General features: G+C 56.3%; 2 protein-coding genes across 2 annotated transcripts; both read right to left on the bottom strand.

The window, feature by feature from the left end:
• Window positions 1-2,713: 2,713 nt before the first annotated feature.
• Window positions 2,714-12,845, bottom strand: LOC119102607 (angiotensin-converting enzyme-like). Its single transcript, XM_037226048.1, has 7 exons — window positions 12,756-12,845; window positions 12,455-12,579; window positions 11,680-11,780; window positions 11,167-11,408; window positions 5,698-5,838; window positions 4,959-5,125; window positions 2,714-4,095 (listed from the first exon to the last, which is right to left on the bottom strand). Exons 2-7 carry the CDS (start codon window positions 12,552-12,554, stop codon window positions 3,644-3,646), a joined length of 1,203 nt encoding a protein of 400 aa, XP_037081943.1. The 5' UTR covers window positions 12,555-12,579; window positions 12,756-12,845; the 3' UTR covers window positions 2,714-3,643.
• Window positions 12,723-19,049, bottom strand: LOC119103207 (angiotensin-converting enzyme-like). Its single transcript, XM_037226652.1, has 6 exons — window positions 18,999-19,049; window positions 17,934-18,027; window positions 15,292-15,435; window positions 14,749-14,940; window positions 13,885-13,982; window positions 12,723-12,929 (listed from the first exon to the last, which is right to left on the bottom strand). Exons 2-6 carry the CDS (start codon window positions 18,004-18,006, stop codon window positions 12,723-12,725), a joined length of 714 nt encoding a protein of 237 aa, XP_037082547.1. The 5' UTR covers window positions 18,007-18,027; window positions 18,999-19,049.
• Window positions 19,050-23,087: the final 4,038 nt, after the last annotated feature.

Raw genomic sequence — 23,087 nt, 5'->3', positions numbered from 1 at the left:
TTCTTGTCTTTTTTTAGTCGTTTGTACCTGTTGATGTGTAGCGAGAGACGTGACCTTCCATATGTATGACCTTCACATATGCCCGAAGCCTTCTATATCAAACACAAGGCAAAAAACGGGGCCGCAATCACGCTGGGTCATGCCTCTCAGCACTTTACATGTGTTTCAGTCTGTCATCATACTTTTTATCGCCTATATCCAACCCGCAATCGGTCAAGCAGGGCCCAGATTCAACCCGCATCCGGTCAAGCAGGGCCCAGATCCAATCCGAATCCGGTCAAGCAGGGCCCAGATCCAATCCGAATCCAATCCCCGAAATAAGCCCAACCCGAGCGAGGCTAGAAAGACGGAAGCCGAAGACTCGCACTAAAAGCATAGACTAATGAAAATTAACTTACAAGGTTAATTTACATCCGCGTATTAAACACAATTCGATCCATATCCAGTCAAGTGGATTGGATCTGTGTGTAAGACCCACCGGATTAATCCAGTCCGTTTCGTACTCTACCCAACCAGAATTTACCAAAGTGGGTCGTACAAGCACGTTCTGGGACTCCAACGGACAGTAGCAACGCTAGCCACGTGCGTAGTGACTGCCGGGAGCTACTGTATTCGGGCATCAAGGGCGACTTACAGGCATCTATTAACCTGCGACTTACGTGCACTAAAAAGGAGTTTGTGTCAAATGTGATACTTCAACCAGTTTGTATTAAACGGGAGCTAAGTATATGCATGTCGGATAATATCAACACAAAAAAGGAAGTAGATGTAGAAATTGCGAGCGATCGATGCGTCGCGTTAGGCAAAAAAAGTTTATTTACAACAAGAGCACGCAGTTAGCGAAGGACGAGGAAACGTGTTGGAGTATAATGAAACAACAATAGCGTCGCAGCTAGGGGTCCAACGGTTCCCAGGACCACCAAATGTTTGAGCTGGGACCACCCAGCAATGAAAACCACCCGAAAGCTCAAATATTACCAAAATCACGCTCACTTATTACGATAACGATCATTACGCCTCCATACCATCATCCAATTCTCTCAATTTGCCGCTCAAGGGTCAGATGGTTGATTCTCTAAAACATCCTCCTAATCCTTGGTCGGAAGGTCAGAATGATTATGGTCGAGAAGGTCTGGTCGGAGCTTGGTCGGGATGGCTCCGTAACACCTTGGTCGGGATAGCTCCGTAACGCCTTGGTTGGGATGGCTCCGAAACATATTGACCCTTGACAGCCTAGGATCCTCACAGTCTTTATTTCCACCATTCGTAGGGCATTGTTTTTGCATTGAATGGTTTTTGCACGCATGCAGGCTAATGCATGACGTAAAATATGGTATATGCATGGGAAAGTATGCAGCAGAAAGCGCATAGCCGGCATTCGAAAGCATACCGCAAAACGTCAAGGTGGAAGAGCTTTGATTTTTGCTTTGAATTTGGCTGGAGCACGGTTTTAGATACATCCTCACTTATGCTACACGACGTGGTTAATGCAAAATGCTCTCACATCTGGCACACGTTTCACTTGTGTTAAAAACGTAGAACTCAATCTAAAAAATTCCGTTATGAAAAAACAAACCTACTAGCAAGCTTCTTATCACAGGTGCGCTGTGCAGCCATGAACTCTGGTTTCTCCGTCCACGCCGATCGACGGCTGGAGGCCCACAGCACATCCCTGCGTAAGAGCTGTAAATCGTGTGACTGGCGAGTCGCTAGAAACACTTTTACAGGACAGTCGACGAATTCCATCAACTGCACTCGACTAGATCTCCACGGAAGGCCCTTCACGCGCTGACGGACACCTCGTCTGCAACATGACGAGCGCGGAGGTGACAAACCCGGCAACCGCGGGCACGAGGAGACACTTAGTGGTGTTGAGGAAGTCGAGCATGCCGTCGCCTGCTCCGGGAGTTACACCAGCAGGAGCGTGTGCATAACATCGCGGGTCGGCCAGTGCTCGGCGGCCGGCAGAGGCGGCAGTAACAGCGCCACCTCCTCCAGCCCCTGGCCGTACAGGCAGAGCAGCGCAGCGTGCGCGCCGGCCAGGAGGACATGGAGGACGCTACCATCAGCGGCGAGGACAGCTGCTCTCCACTGCTCAGCCTCACCATCATCGCCATGGCGAGCATTAGGGACGAGAGCGTGTCCACTACCGTGGTGAGGCCCAGCGTCTCGCCGAAGGCGGCGGTGGCGTGGCGGGGGCGCGGCGTCTGAAGCTACCTCGCTGCGGCGCCGCCACCGGCGGGGGCGCGGCGTCTGAAGCTATCTCGCTGCGGCGCCGCCACCGGCGGGGACGCCAACGAAAGGCGAGGGAAACACGGACAGCGCGGGCGGCGCCAAACCATGACGAGGTCGTGGACGTGGCTTTATCGCAGGTCGTCTCGACGTTAAAAATACTATGAATGTCGGCGCAATGCGCTCATATGTCTCAATGCACTTACAATACTTCTATGTCGGCGCAATGCACTATTACGCCGCAGATGCAGTGAACTGATGCGTGGTTGATCTTTGAATGCGTGGTTGCGTGGTTGGTTGACGTCGCCATGGCGACGCGGTTGCATGGTGGACTGTTGCGTCGTTAATGTTTATTGCTATCCGCTATCAAAGCGCAATGTTCAGCGAAAACAGGCAGCAAAGACCACGAGTTCAATCTCTAGAAGCTTGTAAAAAGTCTTTTTCAAAATGCATGACCGATTTTCCAAATCATAAGCCAGACTTCACTCGATCAATATATTCATGTTGTTATACGACAGACGTTGCGATCACGGTAAGAGATTGCGAAAAACGGAATGCCACCGATTCGCCCCACTTGGATTCTCTGCGAGAAAGATGCTTATGACAAACACCGCGTTGACTTTAAAGAGATTGCTCGTAACGAAAGATTGCATCGTTACAGGGCGGAATGTTTGTTTACAGCGACAGTTGTATCAGGCCACGTAAATCACCTCATTTTGGGAATTCAATACCCACTTAAACAAGCGCGGCTGTACCCCAAGCCAGATAACGAACAGCACAGTCACTTCACCGACAGACCCGTGAGCTCAGACATGATCTCGCCCCGACCCAGCGCTAGTCCGACCCGCAGCGCCTTCCACAGCACGTCCCACCCGGACAGAGTCCAGCGGCGAGCATCAGCCGCAGGATGCCGAGCTTCAGCACGGGTGAGCTGGCCGCTGGCGTCCTGCAGATACCATCCATGCTCGAGACATTTCCGCCCCAGACAGATGCTCGCTGCTCGCTCTCGCCATGGAGGAGCTGTCCGGTTTGAGACAGTCCCACCCCAGACGGATGCTTGCTGCTCGTTCTCGCCATGGAGGAGCTGTCCGGTTTGAGACAGTCCCACCAGGGAAGAGCTGCCATACTTGTGACACTCACATCACAGGAAAGCTATCCCGCTCGAGGCTGTGCTAAGAAGAGCTACCCTGCTCAAGACACTCACGCCGCAGAAGGGCTGTCCCGCTCGAGACACTCATGCCGCAAAAACTGTCCCGCTCGAGACGCTCACGCCGCAGAAGAGCTGTCCCGCTCAAGACACCACGCCGCAGAAGAGCTGTCCCGCTCAAGACACCACGCCGCAGAAGAGCTGTCCCGCTCGAGACACTCACGCCGCAGAAGAGCTGTCCCGCTCGAGACACGCCGCAGCCGCTCAGACGAGCGCGAGCAAGGCGGCTGCCAGCAGAGCCAGTGACGTCAATGTGGGCAGGCCGCCACCGACGCCCGGTGACCCGCTGTCGTCATCATCACTGCCATCAGCGTCCTGTCCGGACAGCTTGCCCTCCACGCCATGGTCGTGGTCGTGATCATGGCCGTGGCCGTGATCGTGATCGTGATCGTGATCGTGGTCGTGATCGTGGTCGTGACCGTGGTCGTGATCGTGGTCGTCGTGAGCGTGATTCGGGCCCAGGTCGTGGCCCTGGTCATGGGGGTGGGGGTGATTGTGCTCGGCCTGGCCATCGCCGTGCGTGTGCGCGTGGTCGTGCGAGGAGCTCCCTCCCGCCGGCTCTGGCTCCGGCTCTGGCTCCGGTTCCGGCTCCGGCTCCGGCTCTGGCTCTGGTGTCGGCAAGGGTGCTGAAGGGTCACGCACACAAGCGGACTCCTCTGTAACAATACGATATAAGTTCAGTTTCGGAATATGAAAAGCATGCGGGGCAAGAAAGTATGAAACTTCGATTCATCATAATAAATAGTGAGCATCAGTAGACAAAGCAAAGCAACGGGCAGACTCGGTCACTTGTCTTGGTAGCTCAGCAGAGTTGGGCGTTGTCCGCACAACACACAACTTGCCTTGAGACCTTTAGTCCCTAATTATACGACCAGTGTCAGCAGGGTCATGGCCGTGCCAGGTGCACGGAGAGCGTGCCTTATCTGTCACACGCGCGACTGCGACCAGCCTCGGCTTTGAGCTCAATAGACAAACAGGCAGTAAGTGCGACACAATGGGTTCGGATATGCGAGGCGAGCCGTTGACGCGCGCTATGCAGGTAGCAAGTACAGGTTACTTCAAACCACGGCTGGCAAATGTGACCAAGAGGTCAGACACATGGCGCGGTGTGATCGAAAACAACAGTGCTGAGGTACTGCCAGAAATGCTCGTACTCATCTGAGCAGCAAATACAAGGATGTTCAGGTAAGGATGAGGACGCACAGGGCAGCAATACAGCCTGCCAGTCACAGTCAACAAGATCAGCTGGTCTCGGGAGGACAGCCGGTCTCGGGAGGACAGCCGGTCTCGGGAGGACAGCCGGTCTCGGGAGGACAGCCGGTCTCGGGAGGACAGCCGGTCTCGGGAGGACAGGGAGGACAGCCGGTCTCGGGAGGACAGCCGGTCTCGGGAGGACAGCTGGTCTCGGGAGGACGGCAGGCGCTGGAGAACGCTGAAGCTTGAGAGGCCATCGGGCTGGGGAGGACAACGGCGCGCGGGGCACAGAGGGACAGCGGAGCCCGGCTGCCCGTCGCCTCACCACTCTTCCAGCCGATGTGCTCGCGCGTCTCTTGGTTCTCACGCCGTAGCCAGTCTTCCAGCGGCTGGAAGTAGTCCCGCAGCGCTGTGGCGTCCATCTCGCGCTGACCCGTGATGACTTCGAGTGCGTCCGGCCACGGCTCCGAGCGCCCCAGACTCATCATCGCTCTGCAGGGACCGACACAGCGCGGCGGTCAGATGTCACCCTCCCTCTCCCCCCCGGTCGCGCCTGTGCTGTGGTGCCGCTGGGTGCTGGGTGTTGGGTGCTGGGTGCCTGTTGCTGGGTGTCCAGCTGGGTCGTCGTGCTCGGCCAGGATAAGTGGCCTACAAAATACGTAATTCTTACGGTGGGACTTGCATGTGACCGATATCAGATAACGGTGTCACCCAGTGTACACGCTTCGAGGTGTTTCCTGTTTGCTTGTTGATCCCGCCACCCCTCTGCCGTTTGGTACGGCGCTAACTGGCTGCGGACATTCAGCTAGGTAGTGCCGTGAAATCAAGCATTGAAGTGCCGCTGTCGAAAGAATGTTGATCTTGCCGGAAAGTCATGACCAAAACTACCAAAATGACACTCTGCCATGTCAGTCACATGACACCAATCGTGGAGCATTGCGAGACGGAGGCGAGCGTGACGTCGGCCCGACCGTGATCCCGTGCGTGACCAATCTTCTCCTCACTAGCGGAACAGCGCCGTCCCGGAGCGTCCGGCAGACTCGAGGCAGGGGAGAGCTACTCACGCCAGCTTGCCGCCGGCCTCCTTGCTGCCGGAGATGTCGCAGCGGTGCAGGGGCCGAGCCCGGTCGGACGCGTCGAACTGACCGGCAGCCTCGCACAGCGCCTGGTGCAGCTGGAACTGCAGCACCAGCGAGACAAAGTGCCTGAAACACGGCGGCACGGCGCATGCGGTGGGGCTTTGAGCGAAGCGGACGTAAATATGCAGCACCAACAACACTGGACCAAAGGGTACGTAGAAAGGTTCATGACAGTTAATTCGAACCCATGAACATCGTTATGTTAGCTCGGCACGCAATTACAAGTTGAGACAAGGAACCATCAGAACAGAGAAAGCTGAGGTGATAGTGCTAATCGCATGCACGTTGATAATAATTTTGGAAGGTGGCATAGGTCATGAAGGATCAAATCATTTTGCATGCTACTTGTCAGTATGGCCCCGCGGGAAATTACTCTGCCCATTTGTGGTACATGAATGCGGTCCCAGAACGGATCTCGGTTTGTGACTGACAACACTGCCTTCACGACGGTTTTAAATGATACCCGTGTGTACCCTTGTTTCCCATGTGATATCATGCCTGCAGTGAGAAAAAGATATCTTCTGGAAAACAGGCTGGACTACCAAAAAGGATTGCACGAGATAGATAACTTGCCCAACGATCTAAATTACGGAGGTATCAAGGGACGAAATTGCATTATATTAGCAATAAACGCGGTCGACTTCTGTGCAAATATGATGCTTTTAGCAAATATGATGAAATTATATTATTTATGCCGTATATAAATTGACGTCACTCGGTGGCCGGTCTCGTGACAATGTCACCACTGAAATGTCCCGCATTTCCACAACATCTCTTAATGATTAATGGATGCTGATACCGTCGTTTACCTAGTGCCTGGTCAGTTCTACATCAGCCGTTCTTCTTCAGCTCAAGATCTCATAAGTGGAAACGCACCCCGCAGCAAAGCCGTGAGACATACCAGTGGGGCACCCTCTTTTGCGCGGGACGGGTAGCCGTGAGACATACCAGTGTGGCCCGAGGCGGGTAGCCGTGAGACATACCAGTGGGGCACCCTCTTTTGCGCGGGACGGGTAGCCGTGAGACATACCAGTGTGGCACGATACGGGTAGCCGTGAGACATACCAGTGCGCCGCCTTCTGTGGCATGGGACGGGTAGGTCGTAACAGATATGACAGTTGTCTGTTACTGTTGAGCAGATGATATATCAGCTCAATATAAGAGAGCCAGGCACATTGGACAAACGATGCGAAATAGTGTCAAGTGTCGATGCCAAGTAGGGAAAATAAAAACAAGTTCGAAACCCTAGTTTTGAGTAGTATTTAGCAGGCTGAGGTCTACTGATGCAGCACTCGTGCGCTAATTCACGAGCAACAGTGAATGACGTACGTCTGGCTATTGGCCGGATCAAGCATGACAGATTTAGTCGATGAAGTCGATAGATTTGCCATGATTTGCGGTATTGTTAATTGCGTGTAAAGCAGAGTGACGATTGCAAATATTTTGGTTGACTGTTGGTCACAGTGAAAATGGCCACAGACCTATGAAATTGATGTGGCCCAATTTCTCTCGGTGTAAGCCATGGCGTTGAAAGAATTTCGTACAAGATAACATCGGCCGCTTCCGGATCGGTTGCTAGCGCCACTACGAATTCAGCCGCATTGATATATTTCGGTGAGATATACAGTGAAATATATTGAACAATATATATATTTCATTGATATATACAGTGAGACGCTCCCGATACATTGGCCTTCGCTGTACTCTTGGTTTGACGTCCTCACCTACCTTGGCTGCTAAAATGTGAAAACAAATAAAAAATGTGTAAAACTTTGGTCTTTAAAAAACCTCCAAAGACGGGTGAATTCGTAGTATTCACACAAGACCGCATGTCCAACGATTGTCCGTTTTCTCTCCCGTCAGAACCTCTTAGCCTCGTGACGTTGTGGCACTGTATCATGAAGATCTCAACCCAGCTTAGGCCCATGCTCCTCAGCTTTTATGCAAGGTGATAATTTCGTTTCTCCACATTAATTGAATGAGGGCTGTGAAATAGTAGTGAAAACAGGGACTCCAGAAAAGCGCGCCAACCAAGTAGGAGACATGTGAATGCCTTACAAGCCATGCAGAACAGATTTCACATAACTGTACTTCTCGTTGCTGCAAACTGCATCAACATGTAAATAGCGGTTGCATATAGGACCCTCATCGATAAAATAACAATCGCTCCCAGACGGCGTAGCTGCTGGGCCGGGTCGGGACACCCTTGCTGAAAATCTTTCTATGGCTCAAGTTAGACTCGCTCGGCCCCTGACTTCGCGTATAAGGTCCTCATCAGTTTTGACACAGACATCGACGAGCCGGAGAGCTGCGGCTCGAGGAAGAGCTTCAATATCGGAAGCTCTCCCACAATATTAGACATGTGCCTTACGAATTGTGATTATTTGCTGGAAAACTATTCCCATTCGCTTCCATTTTGCGCATGGCAGTGTAGCTCTAACATTCCCCGCAGTCCCCTACGAACGAAATGAAGAGACCGGTACGAATATAAAAGCGTACGAACTGGACATTCGTCCACAATTGCATGCATTTTTTCGACATCGTTGACATAGCCCTATTCCCCTGCGGGCCTTCGTAAGTGCACACCTTCCTTGGTCGTGGAAACAGTGGGGAAAACAAGCACGACATCCAAAATGAGAGCAGGCAGCATGAGCACTGACACTGCCGGCGGCGGAGGCAAGGCGGACGACAAAGTCGAGCCCAGAGCATCGCGAGCGAAGGCTCTTCCCGTACAGACGGCACTGACGGACCGCGGAGCCAGCGGCGACGGCGGCGACATCCCAGCGCCCGGCGACGGCCCGGCCGCCCCGGTGAAGACGGGCCCGACCGTCCCGGTCAAGACGAACCCTGCCGACGAACGGCCCGCTGCCGGCGGCCTCAGGGCGAGCGGCAGGCGCCCGAGCCGGCGGCCAACCGTTCGCATGCAGTTCACTCGGCGGGGCAGCGTCCGGCGCCGCAGGGCGCGCCGCAAGAGCCGGTCCGCAGACCGGGACGACGGCCGCTCGGCCAGCGAGCGCTACCGCGCCTCCTACAGCGTCATACACGCCGCCAATCACTGGCGCTGGCGGTCTCAGCAGTGGCGCCAGCTGTCGCACGATCGCAACCCGGAGCCGGAGCTGCCGGCCAGCATGCACCCCAAGGTGCCGGCGCACAGCATCTGGCTCTGGAACAGCCGGTGGGGCGAGCTGCACTGGCGCTCGGCACCGCACAACCCTGTGGAGGAGTTCTTCCAGACGGCCGTCAGCGAGCAGACGCTAAAGCGCCAGGTGGGGCTGTTCGGCCGCCGCTACACCAAGTACCCGAACCAGTCCACCTGGGCCGGCGTTGAGACGGGCCGTGGCATCTTCGCTCGTGCCCTGTCGAAGGCGGAGGACACCGCCGGCAAGCCGCCGCCCGACTCGCAGACGGTGGGCATCGAGGACGTGAAGACGGTGGCCGAGGCGGCCGTCGGTCAGTTCTTCCCAACGGCGTACGGTCGGCGTCGGTTCTCCCTGATCCCGAACATGAACCAGTTCCTGCTCAGCATCATCGAGTACTTCCACCACTACTTCAAGGACCGCAAGCTTATTGAGCTGGCCAAGCAGAACAACTGCCTGGTGTTTGACCGCGGCGGGCGCGCCGAGCGGAAGCTGCGCATGCATGGGTGTCAGCGCGAGATGGCGCACTGCTACGCCAAGTTCATCCTGGGCCGCGACATGCCGTTCCACCACATGAACCAGGGCGCGTTCGGCTCCATCTCGGCCGCGTCGGCCGACCGGCAGTTCTGGGAGGCGCTCTACGCCTTCACCATCCAGGTGGTGTGGATCACGTTCGGCCGGCCGGCGGTGGCCGTGATCGCGCGCGAGCTGGGCCGCGTCTTCCGCACGCTCTACTTCGACCCGGCGCGACGCGACGTCTCGACGCGCACCTACAAGACGGCCGACCAGCGACGCAACGCGGCGCTGGGGCTCTCGCCGCCGCGGGCCAAGCAGCGGCGTCCGAGCGCGCCGCCGGCGGCGCGACCGACCAACGCCGCCGAGATGGCCTCGCAGAACTACCTGGCCATGTGCGTGGCTATGGCGCGCGTGTACGGCGAGTACGATTGTCCGCCGATGCCGCCCAAGCCCATCTACGGCCTGCTCAACAACCGGTCGGCACCGCTCGGCCTGCTGCTCTCCGAGGACCAGGAGCAGCCGCCGACCGCGCAGCACGCGGTCGACCGGGCGAGCATCGGCATCCTGGGCCACCCGCGCCGCCAGTTCGACAGCAACCTGGACCCGATCGACGAGCCGCGCCAGCGCAAGTACCGCAAGCTCAAGTTCCTCGGCGCCATTTCGGAACGGGCTCAGGTCACCCGGATCCCGACCGTGACGCCCTACCTGCTGCAGCCCTCGCCACCCTCCGCCTCCGACCTGGAGAGGTTCACCTAGTAGGTACGGACGCTGGGAGGGGGGGGGGGGGGCAAGAGAAAGAACTTGCTGCTGCCGTTCCTGCTCGAGGCTCATCTGTTGGGCCTAGGCGCGGAACTGTACCCAGCAAAGTCTGAGCTCGTCACACCCAGCTTTCATCAGGGACAGTTTGATGCAGGCCGCCCGCATGGCCGAAGCGTCCCTACCGCGGCGGATTGCGCCCCAGCGTGAGCAGCCTCTATGTGGAGCTGCAGGTCCACTGCGACTGAAGCGGGGCCAATCTCCTTCTGCGGAGACGCCGGTCCGCCATGACGCTCTGATCACGCGGACGTAACCGGCCGCGTCGGAATGCGCCCGCGACGCCATCCCGCCGCCTAGCCGCGCTAGCGTTACCATTATTGGCACAACGTATCCAACATTCCGGGCGTCTACTCTGCGAGGAGCAGAGCCACCTGCTGCAGGGATTGGGTGTCATCGGTGCTGCAGTCTTTGTAGATGTTGCTACAGACCACGGGACGGACTATATGCAGTTTACATCCGACATGAAACAGTCAAATACAACTGCACGCCCAACATCAGCCGTGTTTCTTTCATAGTTTGGCTGCTTTTGTTCATGAACCGACATTCTGTGGTAACTGGACACTACATACTTATCTTTCAGAAATATGAACTAACCTCGTAAAAGAGACGTTATGAAAGCATGCTGCAAATAGCAATGTAGCATTGCATCGCAATTTACTACTGATACGGCACGTGATAGATGGGTTTTGGTGTCGGCGTTCACGTTGTTGTGTATCGCCAGCTCTCAGCTGGACTTAAGTGGCATGGCTCGATGTCAGGTCTGGTGCTGCACGTGCAGCTGCTACCCTGTTGACGGCCGGTGGATTCACAGACGAACGCCTTCCGCAGTGTGCTGCAGCCAGTTGGTAGACCCATTTAGAGACATCACTTACAGCAGGGGGCATCACTCGCCATGTCCCGATTGCACAGGTCAGCAGCGGCTCACCTGATGTAGGGCTTGTTGGCGACCACGGCCTCGTTGGCGGCCGGGTCGAAGTTGGCCTCGGCGCGCTGCTTCGGCGGCCGCACGCCCTGCAGCTCCTGCCGCAGTCGCCACCACTCGCAGTTGAGCTGGTCGGCGCCGATCTCACCAGAGAACACGCCCCAGCGCCACTTGTCCATCAGGTAGCCAAACGGCAGCCGCGCCATCTTCTCCAGCGCCGTCGCCATCAGCACGTTCATGTTCACCTGCAGGAGAGCGCAGGACGACACGTGAGGTCAGAGCACTGTGAAAGGCGCCAAGATAAACGAGACAGCTGGGCGTGGTGGTTCATGGTTTTTTGTGGGCCGTAAATCCGTGGAAGACCTTAGCGGCAGGTATGAGTTTAAGTCCATGTGACTCCGAGCGCTACAAGCACCAGTCTGCAACTTGTCATACGCGCCGATTTTTTCTATTCTAGCACATCACAGCACAGGACGGCGAACCGGATGTCTTCTGAGGAAACCGCACGTCACTGACCTCCGGGTCATCGACAGACTCATGCAGAAGACCGAGGTCATGCAGGTGCTTGGGCGTGACCACTGACAGCGCCAAGGTATCGCCGACTGCGTCCGCAAAGCCTGAAACGCATGCGTCGTGTGGGTAGGCGTACAACCCAGGAAGATTCCTGAGTCCTGCTGCTCACATATTGCAGACAGGTAGCTAACGATAGCATTAATCGCTCTCATCTGCGTCTGTCAGAGGGATGAAAACCACGCTCGGTCGCCGTCGTCGTCGTCGTCACCATCATTGCTCGTCAATCGTCAATCGCACGCATCTCGCTTCTTATTAGTTAGCTGCGTAAAAGCGAAATGTTTACAACACCATTCCTCTGCGATGATAAATACCGGTGGCTGATAAACACCGAAAGTTGATAAACACTGATGGTTGGTAAACACCGATGGTTGATAATAGACACCAATGGTTGATAAACACCGATGGTTGTCAAACATCGATGGTTGATAAACATCGGTGCCTCCCAGCCCATTGAAACCAAACGAAATGGTGCTGGGTCCAAGAGACTGGGTGGTTTGCGCCTTCAGGCCGTCTGCACAGCAGCGCCTTCGGCAGCTAATCCAGGGGAGCACTGCACAGCAGCGCCTTCGGCAGCTAGTCCAGGGAGTACTGCACAGCAGCGCCTTCGGCAGCTAATCCAGGGGAGTACTGCACAGCAGCGCCTTCGGCAGCTAATCCAGGGGAGTACTGCACAGCAGCGCCTTCGGCAGCTAGTCCAGGGAGTACTGCTCAGACGTACCGGGGTTTGCTGGTGCCCTGAACACCTGCGGCTGCTGCTTGTACTGCTGAGCGTACTGGGTCCTGCCCATCTGCTTGTGGGCCTCCAGCAGATCTGCCATCGTGATGTTCGTGCACTGTTTTACCCTGCGAGACCAGACCGAAGGAGTGATTTACTTCAGTCATAACATGCACACGTGTTGGCGTTCAGTGTCTGGGAGAAACGGTGAGTGAGGTTGCCTTTTAACAAAACAAGCAAGACGATCATTTTAAGGACAAAAATTGAGGTGTTAAAGGAATGCAGGGCTGCATGTCAGCTTGACCTGAGATCCTGCCCGTCGCAGAAGTCCCAGCTGGAGGGCTGGCAGTCCTCCTGTCGTCCGTCGCCTGACCGCTCCAGGGCCGAGCGGTTCCAGAACCTCCGGCGGCACCGACTGCAGGCCCATGGAGGTGACGAACGTCTCGGCCGTTTGGAACATCTTCATGGCCGTGTAGCCCTGCCGACGGCGCACGTGTCAGTCCGCCATCGTCTGGACGGGACCGCCGTCGGGACCGTGGCTGCATCTACAACTGATAGGCGCCGGGTCAAGTACAACCTGTGGTGGACAGAGACTGCTCGGCAGGTGTAAGGCGGCAACGGGCTGCAACTTATCCTGGTGTCCACTGACAGGGCTTAGGAGTTGCCTCCGCCTCCATTCGCGGAAAACGACAGCAAAACCGCTGGCTGCGCGCGGTCTGCGTGCTTCTTCTGAAAAATCACGACTGTAAATGCCTGATTTGCCATACGCTGACCGATAGTTTTCCCTCAAAGCACATATCGGCGAAGATAGATATAGTTTACAGGAAAGAAAGAATCCGTACATTATCAGGTGTCATGTCACGCTGAGTGACACAGAAGCCTGGAGCCCGATGTCCACCCAAGGAAACTCCCGCCGGCTCCGTGGCAGCTAAAAGCGTTGAATGGTCAGAGCTGCAGGGACGTAGCTAACAAGAACCTCAGCATCCAGACGAGAAGTCCAATCGCTCTGAGCATTCAGACGAGAAGGCCAATCGCTCACCTGTGCCTCCAGACGAGAAGGCCAATCGCTCACCTGTGCCTCAAGACGAGAAGGCCAATCGCTCATCTGTGCCTCCAGACGAGAAGTCCAATCGTTCACCTGTGCCTCCAGACGAGAAGTCCAATCGCTCATCTGTGCCTCCAGACGAGAAGGCCAATCGCTCATCTGTGCCTCCAGACGAGAAGTCCAATCGTTCGCCTGTGCCTCCAGACGAGAAGTCCAATCGCTCATCTGTGCCTCCAGACGAGAAGTCCAATCGGTCACCTGTGCCTCCAGACGAGAAGTCCAATCGCTCACCTGGCCTCCGACGAGAAGGCCAACGCTCACACTGTGCCTCCAGACGAGAAGGCCAATCGCTCACCTGTGCCTCCAGACGAGAAGTCCAATCGCTCACCTGTGCCTCCATCTGTGGCGTGACATCGGCGTCTGTCTTCTTCGGGTACGGCTTGCAGATGTCCAGCAAATGCCTCCAATTCTCGGACCACATGTCGCCTGGAAAAGCCAGCTTGGTGGGTTCAAAGGCTGACGTGCAGAACAATGTTAGCTGCTCGACGGAAAATGTTGAGGCAATACTGGAAGGAGGCCTAGATTCTTCTTGCTCCGGTAGGCTGGAAAATACGCCGGCAGTTTGAAACAGGCTGGTCGGGCTGCAGTTGATCCAGATTGAGAGCTTAAGCTTGATTTATGTGCCCGTGGTAACTGGGTGACTGTTGTGCTTCCGTTCCGGCCGTGTGTCGGCCTGACCCCTGAACCGACCCACTATCAGGGTCAGATCGTGGCCTCTTCTCACAGAACACCCCGGCCGGGCGCCATTCACTGCACCTGACGGCGGGCAAAGTGGCTCTATATACGCCGCGTCTCTCGTTAAAAAGGAGTAGTGCTGATGCTAAACAGGCCGGCCGCGGCGGCAGGGCATTAAGCGGGCCAACAAGTCATGCCAAGACGTTACGTGGGAGACCAGAAGCCAGGGGTGAGTCCTGTGCTTGGGAGCGTGGGTCATGCTGCCGCGTTCCACGCCTCGCGCCTGGCACAACGCAGCCCACTGGCATCACTCGAAGCAAGATCAGCAATGCAGACGCCCGAAGTCACCTTAACCCCGGGTCACGAGTCTGCTGAAAGTTAAAACCCTCCCCCAGTACCTGAGTTCCACGAAAGCTTAGCATTGTGTGCAGTGCTGCCCCGATGTGACCCGGGGTCTGAGAGGTCCCTTGCAGCCGCCCTCAGGACCCGGCTGGCCGTGTGCGCCGCCGCCTCTCACCGAGCAGATGCGCCGGGATGGGGCCGTCCTGGCTGACCACGTCCTCGCCGTACTCCTGACGCAGCCGGCCGCGCACGAACGCGTGCAGCTGCTCGTACAGCGGCGTCAGCTGATCCCAGAGCCGAGCGATCTGGGACTGGAAGTCGGGCGTGCCGTACGCCGACAGCCACAGTTCGGTGCCGTCGGCGAACCCTGAGGCAGGGTAAGGCCGCCGTCAGAGCCCCCTGCGCCGCAGCCGCTGGGGCTCGGGCCGACAGGCGGCAGGCAGGCAACCTTAAATCTAAATCATGCTTTGTTGGGACAGCACATCAGCGGCCGGATATGGAGACGTGCTATAATTGTAAAAAACTCATTCGTTAAGGTCCGATTACTTACACTTGTGTTGTGTATTGTGAAGTCCTTTCTACTGATTTCCGCTGCTCGTGTGGCATTTGCGTGATGGTGCGGAGTGAAAATGCACGGCATGAATTCTTTAAAACAGTGACAGACAAACGTGGCCACTACAAGGCCGGTACTGGGGAGCGTGCCGTCGCCGCCGCTAACCGTTGAGCTTCGCCGCCTCGTTGTGCAGCTGGACGAGCGTGAGGTAGTCCTGCCGCAGCGGCTTGCCGGCGCTGTCTCTCCAGCTGGTCCAGGCACGAGCCAGCTCCTTCGGGTCCCTCTCGGTCGCCATCAGCTGCTTCAGGTCTGCGGCGGCCGTGAGACGCCCCGGTGAAGGCTAACGGCGTCGGGTTCAGCGCTTATGCGACACACTAATCAACGACATACTAATCAACGACACACTTAATCAACGACGTACGACGTACGACATACGACATGCGACATACGACACACGGTGCACCGCGGACCGCAACTGGTGTCATAATTTCCTGACTGTCGGAGGCTGCACATGGCAGTATCGACAGACTTGAGGAAGCATGTGTCAGATGACATACGACACTGAAAGTGGAATAACGCTGCGTTTAATGCGAAGCGTGCTTGCTTTAAAGAGGGGGTTCCACATTTGAAGATAATGAAGCAGACATCGGATGTGATGAAATAAGTTTACTTATAGCTCTTGTCATGCCTTTGAATGGAAAGACCTGCTCTAGACAACACAATTGTTCCATATAGTAAAGATGCTACTCAATACGTCATTGTTTGATTGCGTCATGGAACGTTTGTGTGATGTGTGGCGCATATTGAAACTGTTGGTTTAGTTAAGCATGACCCGCCGGAAAATGCACCACGGGCATGGTGCAAACAATCTAAAGCACTACCCCGCAATACTTTCGGGTGGTTTATGGATTACGCACAGGCACGGATGTCGCCAGCATGTCCGATCGATGAAATAGATCCGTAAAATCATCGCCGGCTCTCAAACTACGGACTGAGTACAGTGTCGTAGCTTCGCAAAATGAGTTGGACGGAGGGATGAACAGCGAAAAATGACTCAAACCAACCCGAAAAACACCAACAAATGGGTTCATCTCCTGATTTGGGCACCTCTCTTCTCGAAATTGCGGGGCCTGCACCCTAAGTTAGGACGGGGATGGGGGTTGAATGGAGTCTATGCCTTGGAATTTATTTACAAATAAATTCGTATCGTTCAAAGATTACACTGGAGCGCACCTTTTTTCATTTGAGATTGTCTTCTACACACATCAACAATAACAGAGACACGAAAAACATGAATTTAATATTTCGTATGCCAGTTTCACCACTAGATTCCCGCCCCCACTTCGCGGTACTGTGTGAAGGCTAGTCCGTCTTAAAGAACTCAAAGGTGCTTCTTTCAGCTGCGTCACCATTTTTGTCCGCCCGTTGGCCAATGATGACCGTTCGCCGCGGGATCGGGGCGGGGCCGACGCCGCCCGGCCTGAGGAGACCGCAGCGCCGGATGTGAGGGTGTTCGCTGCCAAGATTTGCGATCGCGCGTATTCAAAATTACGTTACATGATTTTTTCTCACTTATCGATTCTGACTAAATGCCGAAACATTTCCAGGCAAACATTGTCGGTCATGGCTGCTACAAACTTTTGACCAATTTTGGGATCTTTCACCACTAATGGGCCCCTTTCAATGAATTCTTCTCCCTCCATCCTTGCACAAAAGCTCTGGCCACACCTCTGCGGTGTACGTAAATCAGAGTATTTGTCTGAGATGAAATGTCACATTCCCAATGCCCTCCCCCCCCCCCCCCCAACTTTGGAAGAGGAAAGCTCAAATCCGGAGAAACCCCGTTTGTTTGGGTTTTCGAGGCAGGTTTAATCATTTTTCGTTGCTCAGCCCCTCCTAACTCATTTTACGGAATTACGCTCCTGTGCCCAGTTTAAGAGCTGGCGATGATTCCATGGATCCACTTAACCGATCGGACCTGCTGGTGACTTCGTGCATGCATACCACGCCCGTGGGATGTATTCAGGCGGTCATGCTTAACTAAACAAGTGTCTTAGTAAACGCGTTAAGCTGTTGCCATCTTAGCACTTACATATAGTGCATCAAACTCACCAAGAGATGATGGCACGGTGCTGGAAGTGTTCGCTGAGATGAATGGTATAATGTGTTCGAGTTTTGACCCTTTTTGATGGTTATCTTGCACGAAGTTAGCCTATATTTACATACTTATGCTATCAATAGTTATGGCGCCTTTCATAGCTCATTCGATTACGTGCCTTATTTCTGTAATAGCTGGGAAGAATGTCCAACCTCTTATGTTATGCAGTACAAAAGGCGAGACGTGATTGAAACTTGTACGGATTACTTAATATTAATAGAGCCAATTGACGTCCATAACATCGGAAATCGTGCTCACGGACGCCATATCTGAACGGCTCGACGATAATATTATTTTTGGCCCTTGACGGCGCATTGCCTGTTGGGTGCCGGGATTTGAGTGGCGTCGTTAGTCGTTATACATACCTGAATGGCCTTGAAATAGTCTGCACAAAATAGTCAGCACATCTTTGCTGGTGTGAAGCTTAGAATCTAAACGGTTTTGGTTTAAAGAAGGGCAGGGCTGCGAGCTGTACGGAATGATCTGCAAAATGGCTATTCCAGTTTAGAACGCCATACAAATGTGGGACACTCTCTTTAACAGGAACAATGCACATTTCCTACTATATCAATATTGTTGTGGAACAACACTGTGAACCTGACTGGATGACTGTGTGCTTAGTGACGAATTGCCTGATTCGTATTCGTACCTGGTTCAAGGCGTAATTTGCAATTTTCTTGCGTTTTGTCGCAAATCGTCGCTTCATTGTACGCCTTTTGCATGTTCTTTTGAATGCGTTCATACTGGAACGAAGGCGGTATTAAAGCACCAATGGTGAGAACAATGATGAGAACAATGGTGAGAACAATGGTGAGAACAATGGTGAGAACAATGCGGAAACCACGTGAGACACAGCCTTAACGTCTCCAACACTCGATGGGTGGTTTTGGACGCATAACTGGAATCCTATAAGTCACAACATCCTTAGTCCCGTCCTGACATCTACTATGCATGGTTTCGTGCGCCCTGTTCTTGTTCCACACCTGCTCTGGTGCTGTCGCCCACGCCTTCGCTAGCCCCGTTGCTACGACGGCTCTATTGGCTTTCTCCCACCCACTTAAGTCCAGCTGCTTGGTCTCCTCTGGCTCCGTCGTTCGATTTCGTAAGTCTCCCCACATCTTTCGAATTCCACCCTTCCCCATCTCCGGCAACATTGTCTCCTCATCCCCATAGTCTCGCTTCATAATATCCCCTAATCTCGCTCCGTTAACACTTTTTATACATGTCTCTAAGATGTTTGAGTTCCGTTCTATCGGTTGGGTTACCGTCTACCACTGCGCCATCTACCGTTTTTTTTTGTATTCGTCCCTTACATATTCCTGCCGCGTTCTGTCAGTCAATCGTTTTCCATTCACTCAGCTGTTAAAGCTTCATTCCCCGCCCACTCTCTTTTCCCGTCCGTTCACGCGCTTAAGTCCCATCTTCCCTTACCTATAAGATGTGACAGGCCCGATCTCACCTCACCTAACAGGCCCCATCCCTCACCTCACCAACACATCCTCACCCCTCCTAACCTAACAGACCCGACCTCACCTCACCTAACAGACCCCACCCTCACCTCACCAACAACATCCTCATCCCTCCTAACCTAACAGGCCCGCCCTCACCTCACCTATCACACCCGACCCTCACCTCACCAACACATCTCACCCCCTCCTAACCTAACAGACCCGACCTCACCTCACCTAACAGACCTCCACCTCTAGTGTCTCACCTCCTCGAGCTTGGGATCCGGCAGCGCGGCCGCGCCTCGTTGGGAGAGTATCTGCAGGCTGGCGCCGCACGCTCTTGTCCTTGATCTGCTCCCGGTCGTACCCCTTGAGCTCAGACCACCTGGCATTGACGAACTGGGCGTGCGAGTGGTGGGCCGCCATCTGCAGAGCGAATTGCGAACTTAGCTCGGCTGCTGCACAACAGCCGTTTGCAATGCTTTCAATGGCTGGAATCGGAACGTACCTTATTTGACCCTTATTGAAATGCAATAACTTTGTATCGAAATGGGAAAAACAGAGTTTGACGTTGGCGTCATCAGCATTTTCGACAGCTTTCGCTGGGGAAGTGTTTTGCCTTTTCCCTTTGTTCATTTATGTGCACTTCGGGACGTAGTGTATGATTCATAGTTCATAATCCCGCATTTGATAACATGATAGGCTAGCTTGCCAGCACGCAGCGGCGGGCGTGCACGGGCATGCCTCCATGACTGCGACCACGGCTTTGGCTCCCCCATAACTTGTTGTTCACCAATGGCCAACCAAACTTGCATGTGCACGAGTCAGCCATTGCACGTTTCAGACCGTTCGGACTTGCATATCACGAATACTCCCGTTTTGGCGCTGTCATGCGACATAACTCAAGCGGCGCCAAGCTGGCCGCCACATCACTCCCATATCTGCGTGGTCGGCGGGCGAGTGAAGCCCGTCTCTTCAGCGCTCTCCGCGGCTGGCAGCAGCCGACATCGGCCAGCAGCGCCGCCGCCGCCGCTTGCTGGAGCCGGGCTGCGGCGGCGGCGGCGCGGCGCCTGCAGAGTTACGGTCAGCCGCCGCGGCCGGTTTCCGGCCGGCCTGCATGACTCGGGCGGTCCAGGGTCAGGAAAGGGGCCCGGCGGCCGGTGCGGCGCGGCGGCCGGCGCCCCGCCCGGCTGCCGCGGGTTTGGCGCCGGGCCGGGGCGCCGGGGACAGGCGCTCCCCGGCTGTCCCGCGGGTTGGCGCCGGGCCGGGGGCGCCGGGCCAGGCCTCCCCGGGCGGTGCGGCGCCCGCTGCAGCGGGTTTTGGCGCCGGGCCGGGCCGGTCCGGTCGGGGCGCCGGGGCGGGCGCTCCCCGGCTGTCGCGGGTTTGGCGCCGGGCCGGGGGCGCCGGGGCAGGCGCTCCCCGGCTGCCGCGGGTTTGGCACCGGGCCGGGCCGGGCCGGTCGGGGCGCCGGGGCGGGCGCTCCCCCGGGACGGCGCGGCGCCCGCTGCAGCGGGCCGTGTCGGAAGCGGCAGCACATCCGGCGTCGGGTGACGTCGCTATTGTCGAGCGGGGCAGCGGCCGCCGACGCCGGGCGCCGGGCCGGCGCGCGGCCACCGCTCTCACGGCGCTGCGGTCCTGCGGCGAGCTCCGCGTTACAGCCCGCCGCAGGACCGCAGAGCCGGCGCCGTGGACGATGGACAGGGACGCCGCGTTACCGCCCGCCGCAGGACCGCAGAGGCGGCGCCGTGGACGATGGACAGGGACGCCGCGTTACCGCCCGCCGCAGGACCGCAGAGGCGGCGCCGTGGACGATGGACAGGGACGCCGCGTTTCCGCCCGCCGCAGGACCGCAGAGGCGGCGCCGTGGACGATGGACAGGGACGCCGCGTACCTCCGTAATTTTGACTTCACATCAATGCTGCGGCATTGCATGAGGTTTACCTCAAGATGTCCTTGTCCCTCTCCCCTTGCCCCTTCCCCATAAATCTTCTCCCCAGTTCGTCCATGGTTGGCGTCGCCCATCCGTGCTAGTGTACCGCTTCACGATGCATCAGTGCAATGTGCTCCTGTTCCCGGCTCCAGCCATGATTGTCATGATGGTATGATCGAGATGACAGCGACTAAAATGGCGGTGAAGCAAGCATGATTTTCATCCGTCATCGAAGAGGTTCGAATGTGTGCATATGATTACCTGAGAGGGATTTTGAAGTGTCATGCATACTGCACTTAAAGTACTTCGCGTCCAATGTCGTGCACCAAACATGCATATCATCAGTCATCTTGGCACACCAGCGTCTTGGCAGACGTGCCTGAAAAAGACGGGTCCAACCAAATCCGAGTGAGTCATTGGCATGCGTCTGCAGACGGTTAACTTATGGGAAGTAGGCTGGCGACGACCTCCCCCTCTCCCCTTCCAACTTTGCTGTTCCTACGCCAGTCAATTAAGGCCGCGATAAATGCATGCACTATCTCCTACTCTAAGGGTCGACGGTATGAAGCCATGCCACGAGGTTCAAGTTCCACCTGAATGTGACAGCAACTGGCCTTGGCATACCATTAAATAGCGACAAAAGCATGTGCTGATGCCATCCGCATGCTTTTCTGCCTAACGGAGCAGAATAACATCCGCGTTTCAGACGCCGCCGCGTGTCAGATCTAGCGCCGCCGAGGCTGGCTCCAGCTTCACCTTCGGCGGCGGCCTGTTCGCGTCCTCGATGATAGCGGCCGTCCTGTTCCGCGGAATCGGATGGGCGGCGTGCCCACCCTCCCTAAGCCGTCCGGCCGTACCAGGGCGTGCAGGGCGTGCGTGACGTCACAGCACGGCTCGTGACGTACTCGGCGGCGGACGGGTGCGGGCGATGCGGGCTGCTGGCGTGGGCTGCGCCACCACAGGCGAGCCCTGTCTCGGGTCCGGATGGAGAGCGCGCCCCTCGGGCCGGAGGTAGCGGCCAGCCTCCCTACTGGCATGTCAACCTGAATGCCCCGCGGGCACACGAGCATGACTCATAATTTCCGGACAGACCGTATCCAAGTCTCCCACAATGCCGCAGCTTGCTGATAGTGTTTCAATGCCGTCGGGGCCTTGACACCACCGCCTGCTGGAGTGGCCGCCGGCCATTGGAGCCATGGCATTGTTCAGGAAATTTCGTGGACACCGAGCGACATTGTCCGTGTCGCAAGCGGGCCGTGCCTACCGGCCGGGCGCTCGTGGCTCGTGTGTGCCGGTGGCGGCAGGAGCTGTGCTGTTTTCGTGCTGATCGTGGCGCGGTGTCAGGCCCGCGTGCCCCGCGCCGGCCGGGGCGCCACGAGCCGGTGTTCGTGTCCACCGCGCACGTCGTGTCACTCGCAATGGTGGCGTGCGTGCGGCGCTGCGGCGACCCAGAGCTGCCCGGCCAGGCCAGCCAAGCCGGGCAGGCTGATGTAGCGGCCCAGAGCTGCCCGGCCGGGCCAGGCAAGCCGGCAGGCTGATGTGGCGGCCCGGAGCTGCCCGGCCGGGCCAGCCAAGCCGGTCAGGCTGGTGTAGCGGCCCAGAGCTGCCCGGCCGGGCCAGCCAAGCCGGGCAGGCTGATGTGGCGACCCAGAGCTGCCCGGCCGGGCCAGCCAAGCCGGTCAGGCTGGTGTAGCGGCCCAGAGCTGCCCGGCCGGGTCAGCCAAGCCGGGCAGGCTGATGTGGCGGCCCAGAGCTGCCCGGCCGGGCCAGCCAAGCCGGGCAGGCTGATGCAGCGGCCCAGAGCTGCCCGGCCGGGTCAGCCAAGCCGGGCAGGCTGATGTAGCGGTTGTTTTCTGTCAACTCCGTGCGCCAGTGAAAATCTAAATGTGACGGCTGTCACTTGGCTCGCCTATTGCTGTGCTGCATATCTCACTCCACGTCCCGGCCGATGTGGAATGGATACGGTATGTTTTACAACAAAGCTGACGAATTCCATAGAACGTGTGCGCAGACACAGGCTAGTCCGTTGCGGAAAGGTGCTACGAGGCGGGGCAGGACGGGTCACATCCCGTTTGCGTCTTGTGTTTCGTGTTAGAATAAGGGTCCTATGCGGCCCGGACGTCTCGTAAAATCGCACACGTTTGGACGAATTCGCTGTTCACCTATTTCGAAGATATGGATTTAAGGCAGCTGCCTTGTTCGCTCCACTTCCGCAGTACGAAACCGGGCAGCAATCACCAGGCATTTTCTGAACGTAAAACGGGTCGATACCAAAGCAAACTTCTTATTGTGTGCAGCACACACCGTGCATCTCGCCACTATTCGAGTCCTCATCGTGTTGAAGTGGATTCTGAGTCAAGCATACACTGAGACTATGTATACACTAGACACATTCGGCTGCATCCAACCACAGTCAACTTCACAT

Source organism: Pollicipes pollicipes, unplaced genomic scaffold (genome assembly GCF_011947565.3).
Source record: "Pollicipes pollicipes isolate AB1234 unplaced genomic scaffold, Ppol_2.1 Scaffold_5724;HRSCAF=6776_pilon_pilon_pilon, whole genome shotgun sequence".
Taxonomy (NCBI): domain Eukaryota; kingdom Metazoa; phylum Arthropoda; class Thecostraca; order Pollicipedomorpha; family Pollicipedidae; genus Pollicipes; species Pollicipes pollicipes.
Note: the sequence above shows the minus strand (reverse complement) of the source record. Positions and strands in the feature narration are given on the sequence as shown.